This window comes from Pelmatolapia mariae, linkage group LG20 (assembly GCF_036321145.2).
Source record: "Pelmatolapia mariae isolate MD_Pm_ZW linkage group LG20, Pm_UMD_F_2, whole genome shotgun sequence".
NCBI lineage: Eukaryota > Metazoa > Chordata > Actinopteri > Cichliformes > Cichlidae > Pelmatolapia > Pelmatolapia mariae.
Genome location: NC_086244.1, coordinates 26,104,722 through 26,126,053, shown reverse-complemented (window position 1 = coordinate 26,126,053; position 21,332 = coordinate 26,104,722). Strand labels below are relative to the sequence as shown.

Genomic DNA, 21,332 nt, shown 5'->3' with positions numbered 1-21,332 from the left:
TGTATTCACTAGAGGAGTCACCAGTCCTTGACCTGTTTTTTTTCTTCATTTTTTATAACCACCATATGAACACTTGGAAAATACGAGTGTTGTTTTCCATATTTTAAACAACGGAGACTAATTCCTCTGGAGTGAGGTGTGCCCGTAACCCCGGTTTTAGTTTTTGGGGATGTTTATTAATTGTGCTCCCACAGTTATTTAGCTATGATGTCAGAGAAGATTATTTATTGATGCTGGCATCTGTGCTAGGTTAACAGGTTCAGCTTGTTACAGCCATGTGTAACACAGTGCATTTAATGCTGTGTGATCTGGATATCAGATAGAGTTCAGAGTGTCCTCCACAGTGTTTGGCTTTGTCGCTCCACTGGTGAGCAACAAAGCCACGGTAAACTGCCTTCCTCGAATCCCTTGGCTTTCCACCTGCTGACACTCGGCGGTGAACTGGATGTATTTCGCATGAGGAACAGGCTAATTAAAGTGAATTGGAAATAAACAGCCACTTGGCCCAGTGAGGGATGCCAGCTTGAAGGCCAGTGGTTTCTATGTTTCCCCTCCACTTTGGTCTATCAGTGTGACAAGTCGTGTCATCTGGAGTGGAAGAAGCCGAGCTCATCTCTGTGGCAGAAAAATGTCACAGCACTTTTCGCCTTCAGCAAAGCGCTCTTGGGCCTTATTCAAGGACAGGGTACCCATACAGAAGCAGCTTTACCTTCATGGTGCACAGCCACGGCAAATTGCTTGTCTTCCATGACAGTTTGGAATCAATTATTAATGTGTTTGCTGTTATGCACACCAGATAAGTGTGTGCCTTAGCTCAGTATACCTGTGTGCAGTGTTGCATCACTGGCCTTGAAAACATCCTCTCAATATCAATATTGCTCACATGCTGTATCATCTGTCATTACTGATTAGCAGTATATACTGGTGCAATATGCTGTATTTCAATTAAAGTAATAACTTTAAAACTAATACATAGCAGATAATACATTTTATTATCCTGTACAGCTAGTGGTAATTTCTTTAGTTCTAAGTATGGTATACAGCAATAAATGAATATTTTATCTCCTATAAATCCGTCAAAGTTTAGTAATGCCAAAGCTGTGTGTGTATGTCTCTTTGTGTGTGTGTTTCTGTGTGTAGGTGCTGTTGATAAATCCTTGGTTTTGGTGGAATTACTGAAATAGCAGTTGAGCCATGAAATCGTCTGCATTGCAAAATCTGCTAACAATCCTTCTTTGTGACATGACTTTGAGTGGTAAATCAGGGAGTTGTTGATACCTGTCTTCTTCTGGAATTTCTTTAGCAATTAAGGCGAAGTGGTGGGGAGGGGTTAGACAGGTGGTTTAGGAAAATCGAGGGGCTCTCTGCTGCCGCACTATAATTAACCAGGAAGCTATCTGCACGCCATTTCCTATGTCTATTTTTGCAGGTGTGCCATTCTGATGTCAGGATTTACATCTAAGCCTCCACCCAAGTTCTCGTTAAAAGAGCTTGTGGCAATGGCAAAAAAAGTTGAACTGTGAAAGTGTGGCCTTTTGAATGCTGTGCTCGCTTATGTGTGTGTGTGTGTGTGTGTGTTTGGGCCTGCATGTGTCTGACTGCTGCTTTGAGTCCTGCGGCTAAAGGCATCAGTGGTGAAACCCATCCATTACTCTTCGCTCTATACAGAGAGAGGATTGTTTTCAGTGTGTGTTTAGGAAGGGAAACACCTCCATTGTTGCCTCTGTGGATCCTTACCAGTTCTTCCTTTACGTCTTCCTACATAGACATATTAGCAGCACAAACTTTGACTTTCACACTGCTGCTATTTTAAAGTTTCTTCCCTCACCTTTTTTTTCTCCGCCTCTCTCTATATTTGTCTTGTTTTCTTACTGCCACTTGCCCTTTTCCTCATCATTGCATGTTTTCTTGTTTTGCTTGACCAACTGCTAAAAGTCTCTGTGTTGTGTGCTGCAGAGAGAGGCGCATCATGGAAACGGCAAGCAGTCAGGATGACTTCATCATGTCGCAAAGTGTTTTATGTCTCACTGTGTGTTCTCACTCTTTCCATAGCTCTTCTCACAAATGCATGTCAACTCAGATCGTTATGTGACATTATGATTAAGTGAGAGAGAGTGAGAGGGGAAAAATTATTTTAAATTAGTGACTAGGTGACAGAGAGAGTCATGGCGCTCTTTAAAAAAAAAAAAGAGGAAAAAACCAATCCCTTTTTGTAAGTGACAAACGATTACACAGAGGTGCTTCTTTGCATTGTTGCTTCAAGGAAATGGTATTTGTGTGATGCCAAGAGCAGGCAGATGTCAAACAAGTTTCAGGTGATGGAATGCAACTGTGTTTGGAGCGTCTGTCATTTTGGAGCCATTAACCAGCTACTTGTTGAAAGAGTGGAAGCTGTCAGCTTTGCATCAGATAAAAGCGTCACGGCTATTGTTTTCTCAGGTAAAGTACTGCTGACGTTTGCAACAAGATCACCTGTGAACCTGTTTCAATAGGAGCGTTTAAATTTGCCTGTGCAGCTCTGAATCCATAAACGGCTTTTGAAGGCTTGATGTGGGCATATTAAGCAGTGATTATCACAGTAAACGTGTTTTTAGCTCCGAGCCGTTTGAAACGCTGGTCCGTTGGTGCAGTTTGGACACCTGGACTTTGAAATCATTCTTTAACAGCTTGGTGGACAAACTACTTAAAATATATCTCTTTGCAACACATCATTTCCTTTATAGAGTTAATGAACATAACTCACTTTGTGATGTCAGCAGTTTAAAGACAGTGCCTGGAAGGCATGCACAGTTTTCTGTCAAAAAACTGACAGGAGTGGGCAAGTCAGAAATGGAAAAAGAGTGAGAGGATGTTTTCCCTGCCAGGATAGATGGCACAGTTCATTTATCTTGAGGCTGTGAATGTACAATTCAGAACTTCTGGTAAAGGCGCTGGGTTTCTGCTCTGCACAGGGTAGTTCCACAGTTTTTCATTTTACATCACAGAAACATGTATATTTTGACCCTCTGCTGAGTTGATGAAGCTCGACAAAAAATCTGTGAACTCGTTCAGTTTCTGGAGAAATGAAACAAAGAGAGGTCTCTGTGTCAGTGTGGTAAGAGTGGGAAAAAAGTGACTTTATAGCCGTACAAATATAAAATTATAACTGAATATTCTTCTGTGTTCTCACTGACTGGAATAAGAACCTCAACCGGTAAACAAACCAGGAAAGTCATGGCATCCAGAGTTCTGCTCGCGTATGCCGAGTAATCACCTGTGGTTTCTTTTGCAGAGTTAAAAAAAACAACTGCCTCGCTTGGTAGTGTGGTGCAGAGCTTCCTGAGATGCCGTGATTTATTTGTTATGTTTGACTGCAGTTCTTATTGCCTGAGGGGCTCTGTCACAACAGTTAAGGCACAATTGTTGTTTTGCTCACAGAGGATTTGATACCCTTTGTCTGACAGACATTCAATCTGTGGGAACTGTTGTCTCTCTCTCTCTCTCTGTCTTTTTAACTCTTACTTGATTTTTCATTTTGCTCCATCTCCTCCGCAAAACTCCTCAGCAAACAAGAGAATCTCCTTCTCCGCAAGCATGCCTGATCTTGTTGCATTGTCTCCATATTGCCAGGTTGATTGATCCCACTTCATTTGCTACATGAAAATCATTGGATTATCTCAAGTGTAACCAGTGACTTTAGTCTAACATGATGGACTACAGTGAGCTCTGACACTTCACTATTTACAGAAACAAACCAAAGCAAATTTAAACTGCTACAGTGCACCTCTCTTAGGCAATGATGGAAAGTCCCAGCAGCAGCCGTAAACCCACCCATAGCTGGCCCTGGTGCTCCTTGCTTGCCTGGCTGCCTGCTGCCTCCTGTGTGCCCCCCAGGCTCAGGGGAAGTGGGGAGGCCCTCCATGCCCATTTGGCCCTGGCTAACAGGGGATGAGGTCACTCCAAATTCCCCTTATCCCCTTATAGCCCCAGACGGGCTGGCGAAGTGAGCCTACCACAGGACCCAACATAAAACATAAATGGCTCTGTAAAAAGCTGCTGGGCTGATGTGACTCATTAAAAAACACTGGCGCCAACTCTTTTATTAATTCATTATTGTGTTTAGGGAGCGTAAAGTTACTGGGTTCTATTTTAAAAGGCTCTGTGCTTTAGTTCTTTTCCTTCTAAGTGTTCTTTTTCTTTCTTTTTTTAATGCCTTTGTTTTGCAACACGTATTTGAATGTGGAGTGGGGCTGTGGTTTATTCTGGTAGAATTCAGCCTCTGGACTGTCTCTCAGACCCATTTTAAACTTAATTTCTGAATTAATATGCCACGGTTTCCTCCTGTCAGAATACATAATCACGCGCACTGATTTGTAAACTCCGCTGTCAGTCTTCTTTTTCTCACACAGTCACCCATTTCTTTTTATCCTCCTCTCTCTTCCAGCTCTTGCAGACACATTGTGCTGCCTCTATGGGGCCTGGTCTGGTTTGAGTTCTTGAAGCAGATCTCCAAATGGCCCGAACGCTAGCCAAGTACATACTCATAATCCGCACACACATGCACATTATGAGGCTACGCGTTGCTGGCAGTCTTGTTTTTGCAGTCTGTACCTCTTCTCTCATTAGGCCCAGTGTGAAATCGTGTGATGTCTCCAGTAATGTTTTTGCGCCTTGGCTGCACAGTGGAATCACTACGCAGGGTCATGGTACAAGTTGTATAAGCAGTGGAAGGATGGAGGGAGGGGGCACAGAGGATAAGACTGGGTATAAGGATATGATTATGTAGAAGAGGTGTAGGGCGGGTCAGAAGTGGAAGGGGTGGGGTGGGGTCTAAGGTAGGTTGGAGGAGAAATATACTGGAAAAAGTAAAGACGTAAAACAGAGAGAAAGAAGGAAAGAAGAAGAAAGATGGCAGTATGGCTGTGTTGGCAGGATGGGGGTGGGTGCCTATCCGCGGCTGCTCCTTCCTGAAACGTGGCCACCCGAGCCTGCCTGGGCCCTGGATGCACATGTGGAACAGTTTACTGTAATGGAACTCTAAATTAGTGGTGGTTTGAAGCTGCCTGCAGCAGTAGGGTGTAATTAACTGGCTCTGTTGAAAGAGAAAGAGCCAGAAAGAGAGGCAGGGAGGGAGCCAGAGCCCTGGAAAAAGGCATGGGGTGAGAGGTGTGTGTGCGTTCATATGTGTGCGTGTGTTAGGGGATGCTCTCACACATGTGATGTGTGGAGTTTTTGAGTGCTTGATTGCGTGTGTGGCGCATATGTGTGCTTCTTGGAAAGCTCTCCCTTCTTTTTTCCCGGGCATGGCGCCACCTCTTAGTGCCCCCATGTGCCCAGACCCTGTCACTGTTCCACTGTGCTTTTTCGCTCAGTTCAGCAGTTCACTGGTTTAGCCTTAGATCTTTCCACCCCCCCCCCCCCCCCCCCCCCCCACCCCTCCATTTCTTTGTTTATACCGAATTCATTACCAGGATTTTTTCCCTGTCTTTTCTCCCAGATTCACAAGCCACAGCAGTTCCAAATTCCTTGGCTCTGCTCTTTTTCAAAGCCACATATAAAAAACAAGCTGATCACACCACCCACTCATGAAATCACACTAAGGAAGCACAAGCAAAAGGAAAACATGAAAAAGAAAATGGGAGGCCCCTTTTATATTTCACCCCCCCTTTTTTTTATTGAGAGTCGACAGAGGGGCATAACTGCAGCCTTGTCTGCACTTGAGCCTGACTTGTCTATGCCCACTGTGTGGTGTCAAAGTGACGAGAAGGCTGCAGGAGGCTACAGCCAAAATGACTCTGTGGGATGGGAGCCTGACCTCAAGAGAAGATAGTTGGAAGTGACAGCAGCAGTTAGCAATCAGTGGATCTCATTTTCCCTACTCATCGACCCCCCCTCCTCCCTTCTTCATGCTCTGGACCCCGTGTCTGGGCCTCTGGTCCTAGGGGAAAGAGGCAAAGAGGCAGGCTGCTGTGCTAGGCTGGCAGCAGGAACAGAGGAGCTCTTTATAATAGAGTTCTGGTGATTTAAATCATATGGTATAGCCTGGAATCACTGTAGAAGTCTGGAAGCTCTTCAAAACTGTACAAGAGCTCCCTCTCTCTCTCCCTCTCTTTTCCTCCTCCCTCCTTCCTTCCCACTCTTCACTGTTATAACTTTTTCCAAACTTCTTTCTTATTTTCTTTTCCCCTCACCCAGTCCCAGTTTTTTTTCTTTTCTTTCTGGCTTTTCCCTCTTAGAGCCTACTCATTCTTTTTCTCTCCCGTCTCTATCTGTTATGGTTCTCGCCATCTCGTCCTTCCTCACTTCCTCTTTCCTTCCCATTCGCTCATACCTGTTGGTATGAAGTTTACACATCCTTCTTGCATTAAACTGTGGATGAACTATTATCCGACCCAGATGGAATCAGAGTTGATGTGAGGTGAATCCTGTTTGTTGAATCTAGAGCAGATCTTAGCATCAAACAAAACACTAATCGTATCATCATGTTCATGGCAATCAAAAGCACTTATTCTTATATTTTATGTGGAATTAAATTAATAGGAAATTATTTACTCTTACCCTCTCATCTGCAGAAAAGAGACAGCAGGACTCTTCTAAAGTGGAGTCCACCTATCCTTCAGTACCTCCGAGGCCCCCTGTCGCCCATACATTCTCCACGTCTTAAGAATATTCGACGGACACACATCTCAGCCTTGTGGAGGATTCCAGGTGTCGAAAGAGCCGTTACCTTCAGCCAGCCGCCTGCTGTGGACCCTGGGTGATCCGTCGCCATGGCTACAAACAGGGAACAGCAGGTGGGTCACATGACCGGCTTCCCACCTGCTGTGTACCCCTTTCCCTTCAACTCCATGAGAAGCCACTCCCCCTTCGACCTGCTGGCCAACAGCAGCCTGTTTGGGAGATTTGGGGCTGACCTGCCCAAAGAGATGGCTGCTCTCTGTAAGTCATTTTCATTACTCTGTGTGTTTGTGCTTGACTTGCCTTTCCTCTCATTTTCCATCTCAGTTCCAAGTATGCATACGGCCATTACTTTAGTTTTAGTCAGGTCGCATTAAACACCATCTACTGGAAAAGGGGAAATATGGCTTAATTTAAATTGCACTACATTATGTGTAATTTTGTGGAAATGGAAAACTTTAGCGTCTGTTTGTGATATAGGACCAGTGGTAGAAAAAAATCCCCCAAAGAGACCATGAGGAAAAAGTCTACTTTCATCAGTACAATGATTACTCTGCTCCTGTGGTTTCCTTATATGCTTCATGCTTGTAGATGGTGTGGTTATGACCGCAAGCTCTGGCTCTGGCTTCGTGATGCGTGCGTGTATCCGTGCGCGTGTGCATGCCTGGACCTCTCACAGAGCTTTTGTGAGGCAGATAATGCACAAGTCTGTAATTATAGACAAAACACATTGAATTATGTATTAAGTGATGAGTACTGAGCATCAAAATAGTTAAAAATGAGTACTAATGCAGTTCAAACATTTGATTTGGACAGGGGTGACTGACTGTATAATTAAAATGAAAGGTGAGCTAGACACTGGACTTGATTCACAGCAGCGTTCCCCTGTCAACTGTGTACTTCTATGCTTGACCATAGGGGGCACTGTTACATTCTGAAGCGCTGAGATGGGGATGATGTATAGAGAACAGAGCACAAAGAGGAGATTGTTGGCAATCCAGAGTCTTTTTCTGTTGTGCAAAAACTAGCAAGATTAAACGCACGGTGCCGACGTACATTTCTCGTTGTTCAAAACACCTGCTTGTCTCAAAACCACTAATCAGCAACAGGATTCTAGGTCAGGGAGTATCCTTGTGTGGAACCACTGCGGTATAATTCACTGATGATAATAATGCCAGAAGAGAGAGAGAGAGAAAGAGAAAAGAATGAGCACTTTTGTTGAGGTTAAGCCATGAGGTAAAGGTAAGCAGAAGTTATTTGAAATCTGATCTGGGTGCAGTGTTAAAGGGGCGGCAGGTGGTGGTGGTGTGTGGTAGTAGAGGAGTAATAATGGGTGTGGGTGGCAACAGCTGAGCGCGGAGCCTGCCTGTGTGTGCAGCCCCCTACTCCCCCCACCACCACCGCAGCATGCCTGAGCACCTCTCCAGCCTTTCAGCCGTCAATCACTACCTCACCCCCTCTCTTCCTTCTCACTGCCACTGCCCACCTAATCCTCAAGGTATTTTCACAGAACCAGAGAGAGAGAGAGAGAGAGAGCACCTGGGGGTAATGTCCTGGTGTGGTGGAATCCAAGAACACACCCAGCAAAAAAACACACACATATATATATACACACAGGCAAACATGCACTCAGAGACACTCTTCCCTCTCAGTTTCTCTTGCTCTCTCTCTGGTTCTCTCTCATGAAGACACACGCACACACACACACACATACAAAAACACACACACACACACACACAGAGCAGTTCTTTCATCTAAAAACTAGAAACATACCCCTGACGCAGAATGAAATCCCACCACGCTGACAGATGGATTCTTTCTGGTTTTTATGCTGGCATGACTTAAAACAAAAACAAATATCAAAGCACAAACAGACGCAGGCAACCACATGCACTGGGGCTTCATACATGACTGCTTGTACTGACACATCCACGCTGGCAGTAGTATCGTTCACAGGGGTTAAGGACTGCAGTTATTTGGTTTAAGCTTTGGGTCAGAGTGTGAGAAAAGCTGGGGACAAAGATCAAGTCAGGATCACAGTGACAGTTAGCTTCAATTTGTCGAGACTGACATGTTTTTTTAAGAGTCTCTATATTAACATAGCCGTGCTGGTTGAATGGTGTTTACTATCAAGGTTTTATACGCAATTTACTATTTCATTATGTTTACATTACGAGCTGCAGCTATTGCTTGAATGTCAAATAAATGCCTGTCAGTTGAATAATAAAATAATTGCCTGCTGGACTAATTCTGCGTTTCACTGTACAAAAATACATCTTAGTTCAGTTTAAATGCTGGCAGCTCAGTGGAAAACTCTCTGTTGTTTTTTTTTTATCTGCTTTTAAAACATCCTATTGGTGTATCCCTTGACAAGGAATGTTACAAGTCATTTTGCTGACAGCAGTCTCATTCCCCGCTCTCTTAAATGTTAGCGGGGAAGACAAAGGGCCTCGGTTTGGACATTCCCCAGGCCCTGTTTTTCTTCTCCTTCTACTTCTTCAGGAGTTGACTTAACAGTCCTGCTCATTGTTGTCAGGCTTGTCTGTAGGCCAGACTGAGAAAATACCTTTCACATAAAGGGAGTAGCACTGTGGAAATTTCACCGTGTATCTTTGTGTGTGTGTGTAGTCAGTAGCTCTTCATGCTTGCACAACTTCAGAGTTTTTTGCGTAATTGTTGTAAGAAAGGTACCCTGGGTGACACCTACCTTTTGTTTAGATGTGCACACTGTGCTGACCTGCCAGAGCACCTCCCATGGCGGTGCTCTGTCTTGGCACCAGAGTGTCTTTGGAAATACCTGTTTTGCAAGGAGATGGGAAGAGACAGAAGAGGGATGGGAAGGGGTGGGCCGACTGTGTTTGCACATGTCCGCATAGTAAGCTTTTCTTTTTGCTTAATGCATAAATGGAAGATCCAGAAAACCTCAATGCCTCTCTTCAACCTGGGTGTGCTGCAGACTCCCACTTTAGCTGCTGATATCTGAATAAGCGTGCAATGGCGTTTGTTCATCTATGAGAAGGTCTGATGGCTCTCTGCAGTGTGTTGCTGAGGCTGTTATCAGTTGATCCCTGTCATTACGGGAGCCTTTCAAACAAACAGTTGGAAGCCCATTAAGGCCACTTATTATGTGATAACATCGTCACTGAGCCCTGAAACACCTCGCTAAGCTTTCACCAATCAGGGCCAGAGCGCTGGCCTCAAACTCAGCCGTGGGGATGTTTTGAAAAGCTAGTAGGTCATTTCCTTCAGCCCACATGGCCTGGCCGAAAAATCTAAAGTCCTTTGCTGGGCTCAAACTTTCCATTCATACCATAATTTGTAGGGTTATGCTGAGTGATGAATACAGAAAACCCATGAGAGGCCCAGCTGTGAGCTGCATCACAGTGGGATGAAATCAAAAGCACTGTATTAATAGAATGGAATGAATAGCGTGTTGAAACCTGTGTAAAAGCTGGCTCAGTTTGCTCTTTTGTGCCTCTGGTGGAGAGAAGGGCAATAGCAGTTCATTTAAAGTGTCTGTTAGACATTATGGACTCGTGCACCAGCATTAGCATACAAGCAGTGTAGAACATATGCATGGATCTGCGGTTGCGCACACACACACACGCATGCACACACGCACGCACACACACACACACACACACACACACACACACATGTCTGGTTTGCTATCCTCGTGGGGACATCCCATTGACATAATGCTTTCCCTAGCCCCTTACCCTAACCCTAACCATTAAAAATGAATGCCTAACCCTGACCCTTACCCTAAACCTAACCATAACCTAATTGTAACCCTGACAGTAAAACCGCATTTTGAGAGTGAAAATTGCTTTCAACCCCGAGGGGACCTGGATTTTGGTCCCCACGGTGCAGAAAGTCCCCACCAGGATAGTAAAAGTCAGATTTTGGTCCCCACCAGGATAGTACGAACCCGTACACACACACACACACACACACACACACACACACACACACACACACACACACACACACATATGCAGTTCAACACAAAACATCTAGTGAAAAAGGCCAAAATGTTCCAGCAAAACAAAAAAGAAAAAAAAAACACGCAGAGTGACATAATTAAAAACACTCTTTGCATACTTAAACACACACACACACAGAAACACACATAAGGAGGTCATGTTGGCTTAGGGAGCTAAGGGAGTTGCGTAAAGGAGCCATTTTGGTGGGAAATGTGGTACGGCAGGGAACGTTAAAGCAAACCTTTAAATGGAGGCGAGGGACAAGGGAACGATGTCAGCTAGCAGAGTGAAACTTTCTCCACTGGAGGTGAAGCAGAGCACAAACGGCACATTGAATCTCTATTTATTTTTATAAGGTTGAAGTGCTGGGTTTAAGCCTAGCCTTGATGGAGCGAGGTAGGAACGTTGTTGATGGTGTAGAGTAGGATTAGTAGGATTTGCCTCTGTGCACATGTGTATACTAATGTGGGCATGCTACATATCTGATAAAAGCAAGGGGCAGAGAAAAAAGATGACGTGATCTATGTATCGATATGAAAATGATGATTGCAGCCCCGCAACCCAATACTTCCTTGTAGGTACATATTTCCCTACACACACAGGAAAACCAAACACTCATCTGTGTTTCTCATTGTTTGAACAGCTATAAATAATTGACATTACATTTTTTGCTATGTTGGGTGTTGGTTTAAAGGGAATAACACAACACAAAATTTCCTCATTAGTAAGGCTCAACAGCTTAGGTCACGACATATCACTATAATGGCTTCAGTGCACCTTTGCATTGATTTTGCTTGTATTCTACAGGAAGGATGACACACCTTTCTTCTAAAAAAATATTCTCTCTTAAACATACACACATGATTTGATCGTGGTGTTTTATCAGCTTGGTCACAAATCTCCATTAGATGTTATATTGGGTTGAAGACTACAGCATATGATTCACATTATTTTCATCCACATGAAACCATTCTGTGGCTCCCCACTCCCACCCCCTGTGCTTGACCATTGTCGCTCTGGAAGAATCCATTCTCATCGGCATTGAAATGTTTCTTCGTAGGATAAAAACTCAAGTTTGTATTCATTTGCCGTGATCTTTCCTTTGAGTGGATCCAGACAAATTCCCATAAATTGTGTTTCTTCAAAGACCAAACGAAAACCATGCAAGAAATAAATACCAGATCATGTCAGCCATTGAAAGAGAGCAGGTGGATGGATATACTGAACTACACTCATTTGCCAAAGACAATAATCTTAGTTTGGCTGCAGCTTCTGAATTGTGAAAGATGTACTTTATATTGTTAGGTAAAACCTCGACAGTAATAGAGTGAAAATCTGAACAATCAGATGACCCCCTACAAGTAAGTACTTTGCAACAGTGTAAAGGAAAAACTAATAATACTAAAAATACTACTACTACTACTACTAATAATAACAAAAACAATTTTTCTTGTGCTTGATCATCACACTAAGTCATTATTAGCTCTTCTTATTTCTGACTCTGGTACTAAATGCCGTGAGTGTCAACACCTAAACAAAAAAAAGCTCTCATATAGCTGTTTGCTCGCTGGCATCTCTGCTCCTGTGACCATGATCTTCATAGCAAATTAGCAATGCAAGCACTGGACCATTTTGGACTATACTTGTGTGTGATGACAGCATGTGCAGCGCTGTTTGGCTTTGTCCTTCATCTGTCAGTGAGACTGGAGTCTACTTGGCTGTAATAAACAGCTCTGCATTGTCTGACATCCCTGCTTTTATCTCCCTAGGCGATCACAGGCCTCAAATGATAGCTCTCTAAGGTGCTCCCCTCCTTTTTGGCAATCAGTTGCACTTATTATTTTTTCACTAACGCTAGCCCTGATTCTGTAGTGCTGATTTTTTTTGTGTAAAAAATGATCAATTTTCCTGTAGACTCCTGGTGGAGCATAGGTCCGCAACAACACCGTAAAAAATGATAGTAAGTAGAATATCTGCTGCTCCGTGATGATATCCACCTAAACCCCGCTGGCTTATGCACTTCAGAGTTCTCTTGCTCGGTTCCCTCTTTTCTCCTCTGCCTTTACCTTGGATTTCCTCTCATTATCCCTCACTGCAAGTGGGAGCCAGATTGCCCTAAGTGCTGGAAACTTTCTGCAACTTTGCATGACTTAAATGTGTGTGTGTGTGTGTGTGTGTGTGTGTGTGTGTGTGTGTGTGTGTGTGTGTGTGTGTGTGTGTGTGTGTGTGTGTGTGTGCATCTGAAAAGTCAGCAAAGGTTGCCGATAACAGAGGGACCACAAAGTGTACTACAGCTCTGACATGATGACAGATGAAGATAAACATGCTACTATCAAAAGTGGGAGGGTGCTGTTTTCAGACAGTCTTTGTGGGCACGTGCAGGATGAAAATTGCGCAATGGCGAGAGAAGAAGGCTGGCTTCTCTGAAGACGTGGGAGGGCACACAGGTCCAGGACGTGCCCATGAAAACAAGACGGGGGTTTGCATTTTTGGCCGAATCTCACTTTTTCTCACAAGAAAACATGGGTAGCAGAATATCATGACAGTGCAGAAAGAGCGAGAGAAAGAGGGAGAGAAAATGTGAAAAAGACTTTGCAGAAAGATGGCCAAGAGTGTAAGACCTTAGCATGTGTCAAATCTTTGACTGGTGGAGCAATTGATGGATGAAATGGACAACAACACAAGGATTGTCCTTCTTTTTTGGCTGATGAACAAAAACACAGTATCACATAAATAAGATGCTACTTTTTTAGTTTAAAAAAGAAACTCTGCTCTGCTTACTAAACAACCCTTAATGGGATGTGTGCACTTTTAAGTGTGCGTGTTCTGCGTAACCTGAATCTGGCTGTGGTGGGAAGGCTTCCTGGGCTGGTGTTCAGTGTCTCTATCATCACCAGCAATCTGTTTCAGCATGTCCGTACGCTGCACACATGCCCACATCAGAAATGGAAAAGCTTTACATTCCTTTCAAAATGACTCTGTTGCGTTTAGTGCAAAGGCCTCTGTCTTTATTACCTCACACACAATTGCGTTGTTGACTGCTTGGCTAGAACCTGAATGACTGTATACAGAGGAAGTGGCAACAATGTGTTGTATACGTCTTATCTGTAATTGGCATCAGAGTGTCAGACAGTAGTAAAGCCTGACTTTCCTGGGTTCCAGCACACGTGGAGCAGTAAGCAGACCAGATCCAGCTGACTGGATAAAATCGTGAGACACACACATAAAATTGTAATTAAAAAAACAAAACCTATTTCAACATTTTAAACGTGTGCTCAGATTTGTTCTAATCGCTTAAATGAAACATGATTGAAAGCAGACGTCAACATGGAGTGGCCAGTGAGTTGGCAGCCACTGAAAATGAATCATTTCCAAAACCAGAAACAAAAGCAGAGAACTTTGTCAACTAAAACAAATCACGCAGTCAGGAAAAAGTGGCCATAGGGAACTTGATGAAATGGGGAGAGTATTTGGAGAAACGGGGGGGGGGGGGTATTATGGAGAGAGATGGAGAGACTTGTGAGCCAGTGAGTGAGGGAGAGAAGAAGGGAGGGCAGGATAAGTTTGGGGGGAAAGTTAGTGGCCCAGTGGGGGTTTCTTCCAGAGTTCAGCCTCTCTGGCTGGGGAAGGAAGGGAAGGAGGGAGGGGAGAGAAGGGGAGGCAGGGACCAGCCTGGGTCAGCAGCAGTATGGAGTATGTGTAGATTAGATGTCTAAACTCACTCGGCAAACCCTCTGAAGCCCTGGAAGGCTCACAGCTCACAGTGCAGTTTGCCAATAACTGGAGAACCTGGAGTTAGTGGTCTGAATTATAGTCTCAAACACAGTAAAAAGAAATGTCAAAACCAGTGGAACCGGATAAGGTTCGTAAATCTCTAAAAACAAAAGAGTGTGAACACATGATATTTTAAATAGATTTTTTTTTGCAGCTTGTCAGTCCACAGAGCAGCCCTGGCAAACCGCGCTGATGTTACATAGAACATTTGAGCACCGGGGGATTAGCCAGTTTTTAGTTTCCAGGATGCTGTATGAAACTAGCAGCGAGGAAAAGAAAACAGGAAGGAGACGAAAGACGAGTGTGAGAAGAATGCTTGTGGATCATAAAAATGTGACTCTAGGCTGTGATGATTTAATCTGAAATGTATCCAGACCAAGACATTTTTTGAATTATTGTGAAAATGGGTGGAGAGGTAGAGAAAGGAAAAGTGCCCCCCCCCCCCCCCTTTTTTTAACAACAAACTTCTGCTAAGCGTTGGCATCTCTGATAGATACCAGTTTGTTATCCCTGTGTTGTATTCTTGCCATCATAAAGCTTTCACTTTATGACCTGACAGCTGTATGAAGAAGCACATAAAAACTACTGATGTTGTTTACTATTTGATGAAATAAAAAGAGCTATTAAACGTGCGTCAGTTTGCGAGATTGAGTGTGTGAATCTCAACTCACAGGTGTGTGTGTGTGTGTGTGTGCCAGCTTATGAAAAATAAACATGAAGTCTCCATTGGAGGAATAGCTTTTAAACCAATAAACATAGTAATGAAAATCATTCAAAATAGCCAGAAATGTGAAAGCATGGTTTCTTTCATGAGACAGGAAAAAGAGTGAAATGTTAGACAGAGGAGGAGGGAGGGAGGAGGGAGGACGCTGTGTGTTTATGGAGAGCGTAGCCAGCAGCACAGATTGACAGGAAATGGTGTCTTTTTTGCCTGCTGGGCTGTACCACTTGTACTGCTTTGACAGGGGGAGATGAATGTGAGGAGCTCACAGACTGAAGCTATTCTATTATCATATATCTCCCATTGTATCACGCTGTTTGCTTTAGCCCAGCCAGAGTCCATCCCTCTGCTGAGCAACAGTTAGGACCAGTGACAGGCTTTTTTATTGACCGCATACTGCCCATTGATTTCCTTTGATTTACTGCCACTCTGAGGGCACTGCAATTTTTTAAGCTGAATTGTTTTTTTTTTAATCAGTGCACAGAAAAACCATTGTTATAATGAAGGTTAAATGTGTAGGGTATACGTTTTAACCGTGAAGCCACAACCACTAAAATATTCAGCTGCCAAGAGGCTTTTTTACTGCATTAAAATCATTGCTTGAACAACCTCATCGACGCTGCTTCTTTGGACGTCTTTTGCTATTTCTACGTCGAGATATAAATCACAAACAAGGTCAAGTAAACCTGTGAGAAGTGTGTCCAGCACATGGTGTGTTTGTATATTGGAGATATTTGTCTGTGTAAATGCACTGCGGGGATTGAGCAAGGCAGCCCTCATTTATCACTGTTAAAGCACTTCCAGAGGGAGCGACAGAAAGAACTGCCCATCCTCTGTTCCCTCAAACAGACAGAGAAGAGGGAGGGATTTACCCTGGCATCTGGTTTCTGGGTTCAGCCACAGCACAATGTTCTTTCTCTTTCTCTCTCTGGCTCTCTTTTTGACACACACATACACACCCGGGCCAGTGGCTGGACTTTAATATGGTTATGATTAGAGACGGGGGCTCAGTGAAGGGAGGGAGGGGGAAAGGGGGTCTTATTTACTGCAGGGAACTGGGGGAGGTGCAATGTAAAGAAAGCCAGAGACAGGGACCAGATCTGAATGGAAGACGATGGGGTTGGGGTAGGTGGGGGCACTGTTTGCATTTTGGGCTGAAATATGAAAAACAAAAAATCGTGTGTTCAAAAAAACAAACAAACAAAAAAAGCACAAGAAGAATGGGGAATAAAGTTTTGTCCTCTAGCCAGATCAGTTCTTACTCCAGTGCAGACTCTGCTGGACGGCCCCTTACACCTCCCCTCCTCCTCCTCCTGGGTTCCTCTCTCTCTCTGTCCCTCCCTCTCTGGCATTCTCTGTCTTTCTCTCCACCCCCTCTTGCAGCGTCATGCCAAAGCAGTTGGTTCACTCCGCCGTGTCTGGGGCTCAGCGAGAGCTGTGAGAGGCTGTTATTTAGGTCTGTTACAGCAGACTGGGAGCAGCTCACCCAGGGGCAGGGGGGAGAGGAGAGAGTCAGAGTCACGCTCAGCTCAGCCAGTCAGGAACCATATCTGCATTCCAGCTGAGAGGGAAAAAGGAAAACTCCGGCATCGGAAGGAAAAGACAGCAGAGAGAGAGTGACAGCGCGAGATAAGTGAAGGGAGGGAAAGGAAGGTAGTGAATCCAGATAGCTGTTGCTGCTGTGTGCTCTTGTCACTGCTTCAGTGAGTGACGTGAGCAGTGGAAGCAGGGTAGGACACAGGCAGGACTGAGGGCTCTCACTGATTTTTGCCGAGGGTGGGGGGGTACCATGTTTGACTGTATGGAGGCTCTGGGAATGGGCCCCCGTCAGCTCTATGATGTCACCAGCCGTGGTGCATGCATGCTGCGGAAAGCGAACCCCTTTTTTGCCGGGTTGGACCCCTTTGCTTGGACGAGCACTGCCAGTGTTCAATGTAAGTGGCATCCTGTTTGGATTTCTTCTATGACACAATCATGTTTCCCCCTCTCTTCTCCCTCTCCTTTTCTTTCGGTTACTCCTTCCTTCATTTTCTCATTGCTGGCTTGTTTACCCCTCAGGGCTCGGCCAAGGGGGCTGCTGTCAGGGGCTACAGAGCAACACAGGAAAAGACAGAGACAATCCTCTCCTCTCCTCTCCTCTCCTCTCCTCTCCTCTCCTCTCCTCTCCTCTCCTCTCCTCTCCTCTCCTCTCCTCTCCTAGCCCACAGCCAGTTTGAGCAGCTCAGCCATCTGAAAAAAATTCTCTGCTATGATATTATATGCACTGTGTGTATGTTGGGTTTTAAAAAAAATGTGCTTGTGTGTATTCGTCTGTGTGGTCACGTTTGTGAGTTTGAGCCCACAGAGTCAAGTTTCAGTAACAATGTTAGCCACCTGGGGTTTGACCTTGCCAGGTGCTGCATACTAGAAAAAGGAAAAGGTTTTGGTGAGTGACAGGAAGAGATGACAGTGATGTGTCAGATGTACTCTATCTGGTTTATTGTCTATTCACAGCATGAGTTTAACACTAGATATGAGGTCTCTGATGAATTTCACATGAAAAGTTAATGACAAATGTTGCCTGTTTTTAATAATACAGTTAGTTAATAATAAGTTTTGTTGGGCCTGCTGCAGTCTTCATAGGTCAGAGGTTTGTTTATGCTGCTGGATACTAGATGGATAATGATATTCCTCCAGAGCCAAACAGCCATGAATTAGTAAGCGGATTAATTATTTAGCAGATAAATGTATGAATAAATAATAATACATACAAATCTCAAGAAAGCAGAGATATATTCTGGCCAACGTTCTCTTCTCTCTTTTGCTCTTTGCATCTATCCACTTCATTTTTTCCCCCTCTCCCTTCTTCTGCCGCTGACTTCAGACAAGGCTCCGACTCTAACAACAACTGGGGTCCATTTTCATCTACTTCCAGGGGGCTGCTACTGCTGTGAGAGAGTGTGTGAGAGTGGAAAGGAGTGGGGGTGTGGGGTGTGTATGCATGGTATGGTGGGAGAAGTGTGGAGGGAGCCAAGCCAGATATGACAGTGGAAAAACAATCAAGAATATAAGAGGAGCCGGAGCGATCAGATAAGCAGCTTAACTTTGCTCTCGATTTTTCAGAGCTGCTTGAAAGTGTTTTCAATTTTTTTTCATGCTTTTCCGTTTGTTCGTCCTCCCTTCTTTTTTGTGCCTTTTTACTTCCTTGGGGGGGGGTGTCATCTGTCTTCATTAATCGTGAAGACACCAGCATTTCAGTGGCCGTCATGCACACTGGCTGAGCTTTAATGAAGACAGATGCCCTGTCAGTGGAGGCTGAGGCCAGAGGGGACTCCAGCCAAGCCAGCCTGCTCTGCTTAGCTAGGGGAGCCCTGATGATAACAAGATGAGATTTGTTTATTTAATCAATCAGGCCTCTATGGTCCTTTCCTTTTAACCCATTCACACACATACACACATTTAAAAATTAGGGCTCAGATTCCAGAAGTATATTTTTCTTTCAGGTCTTTGTTCCACACAATCAAAGTTACAAAAAAGGAAAGGGGGAAAAAAAAAAGTCTAGGGACGCTGCCCTGAGGGTGAGAGATCTAAGTTAGCAGAGCAGAGCAAAGTGGCTGGTGTGGTGTACTGTTTCAAACCCAGTGTGCCCAATAACCTTTGTAAACAAAGCTGTCCTATCCCTGCACAAGGAGCCATAATGCCCCTCTTTACTGAAGCAGTTGCCTCTCATTGTCCTCATCAATGAAGCTGATGAATTGATGTTTGAGTCTGATATCTCATTAAGCCAGCCCAGCTGCACAACAGAGGGACCTGTCTGGCTCTTAATGCCACAGTCACACAAGCACGCACACTGCACACCAAAATAGCCACTGTGTTTGTAAAGCAAGTCACCTGGCCCTGGATTAATACAATAATATACTGTTGTCACACAGGTTTTTTTTTTACCATTTGTAAATAGAATTCAACTCTTTAGCAATGCACTCTACAATTTGAGGATAAAAAAAAATCAAGGTTTACCAAAAATGCAAAAACTGCATTTCTCTGATAACCTGTGTGGAGAATGTGATGAGAAAATGTTTGTCTGCCCTAAATCTTTCACAAAATGAGTATAACCTCCTCTCTTTGCAGTAAATCTTCAGCGGTGATAAGTGTCACTGCTGTTGGCCATTAGCCAGGGACAATCAGAGGACTTAAAAGTGTGTGGTCAGTTTTCTTGTTTTTTTGTTCAGGAGTGGGAGACCTTAATGTCAGAGGTTAGGCAGAGGCTACAGCCTGGCCAATGTCAGATCTACTGCATGTGTGGTAAGCTTGTCAGCTTGCTGAAAAGGAGACTCTTTCAACCAGCTTGGCTTGTGTAATGCTCTTAAGTGCCTTATGCCACAGAGCTGGTACTACATCTGAGCTGGCCTACACATAAGGATAATGGACACTGATTTAGTCGTACGTCAATGAGAACTGAATTAGTCAACTGCCAGGGAAGCCATTTGAGACAGCCTATGCCGACAAATCCCCTCTCTGTCAATGTTCATTTGCTTAGAAGAATGAGGCAATTACGTTTAGCAGTTCTCCAGGGTCAAAAGAAGGGAAAGTATTTTCTTCTCACCAAAGTACACTCTTAGCTCGATGTTTTTGAGCACACTTTGGATTGTAAGTCTAACAAACGGTATATATAAGAGCTGGACATGACAGTAACAGATTGCTTGAGCAATTTGTCACTATGTGTGCCTTCACACACACACACACACACACACGGGCACACACGCCTCTTTGTTTTCCCTTAATGTGCTGTTCAAATGTGAATTGAGGGGCTAATTGAAATGGGGGGTATAGATCTCGGCAGCAGCGGTAGAGAAATAAGAGCTTCCTGTGACCGCTGGCACATTCTGGCCCGATCATTTTCTCCCTGATAGAAGTCTGCAGTTATTTCATTATAATTACAAAAGATTCAATTAAAAGATTAGAATGCCTGAGGGGGCAGGGCTGGAAATAGATGGTGGTATGTTGGTTAGTGGGTGACGTGTGTGTGTGTGTGTGTGTGTGTTAGAGAGAAAGAGGGAGAGTAAAAAGAACCCATACTTACACTTCTAATCATTGTCACTAACGTCATGTGTTTATATAGCTGATTTTCTCAAGATAATGTCAAAACAATGTGCTCAACTTTAAAGGAATAAGCCAGTCCAGGGTCAATGAGTTGTAACTGATATGAGGGAGGGAAAAAACGTTAAGCAGGTTGCAACTAAATTAACTTTTTAAACAAAAAAAACATTAAGCTAGAAATGTGAAAAAAAAACTGGCATCAAAGAAAAGTCTGTTTTTGGTTTTTGATCGCAAGCTTTAATTATAAAAAGTACCCCATTTAAAGTGCACTCTAAACTGTCATTATATCTAGGCCTGCACTACATTGTAATAGGCTCTAAATTATTTATTAATGTGTTGAGGAATACAGTGTCCTGTGTGATATAATACAGTAGCTCAGGCAGCTGCAGTATTCCTTGTTTTGTAATAAATAATACATAGCATCAGAGCCAAGATAGTTATTAAATAAAATCGCAGGCCTGTTGGTTCATTCTAACCTTACAATAGTTTATGTTACATGTTATATTACGCTGTGGAAATCATTTTAATAGTGTGAAGCCATTTTTGGTGTCAGACCTGCTTGTGCTGCAGTATCACACCACCTTGTTCACAGATCTCTGTCAGCCCTGCAGTAATAGCTGAGCCCATTAATAGGCAGCGCTGTCTATAAATAAACAGATTCAATCCTAGCAGTTGCTTCAAGTTTTTTCCACAGAGCCCCCTCCTGTGCGTGGTTTTACTTATGCATAAATCAGAGAGTTAACCTATGCTTGTGTGTGTGGTGCCTGTATGCGGACTCCTCTGATCAATGTATGTACAGTTCAAGTTTACGTGTCCACTTGGCTGCTGTTGGGCACCCAGACTGCTGTGTCAAAACCAGAGACAGACAGTGTGCCAAGCTGGATTCCTCAGGCCTGTGCTGGAATCTGGCTCCGCTCTAACAGCAGTTTATAGCCCCTCAGCAGCGTCAGTCGCACCGCTGTAAATAAAACTCGTCAACCGAATGTGAGTCCTTGAAAGGGCTGTTTTTGTTTTCCTATCCGTCGTGTTTAAACAGTATTTCACAAGAGCGAGTACTCTGAAATTTTACGTGGACTCGTGATGAGCTGACGATTTGTGGATCGCAGCATGATAAACGT

The 21,332-nt window shown here is 44.0% G+C and overlaps 1 protein-coding gene across 2 annotated transcripts in view; it reads left to right on the top strand.

Moving 5' to 3' along the window:
- rarga (retinoic acid receptor gamma a) overlaps window positions 1-21,332 on the top strand; it is a 41,681-nt gene that overhangs the window by 6,167 nt on the left and 14,182 nt on the right. The window contains exon 2 of one of the 2 annotated variants that reach the window (XM_063465407.1): window positions 6,552-6,918. In XM_063465407.1, coding sequence (XP_063321477.1) covers window positions 6,750-6,918 — 169 coding nt within the window. In that variant the 5' untranslated portion in view covers window positions 6,552-6,749. Of the gene's footprint in view, window positions 1-6,551; window positions 6,919-16,588; window positions 17,073-21,332 lie in introns of those variants that run through there. The other variant, XM_063465408.1, reaches the window with a different exon arrangement.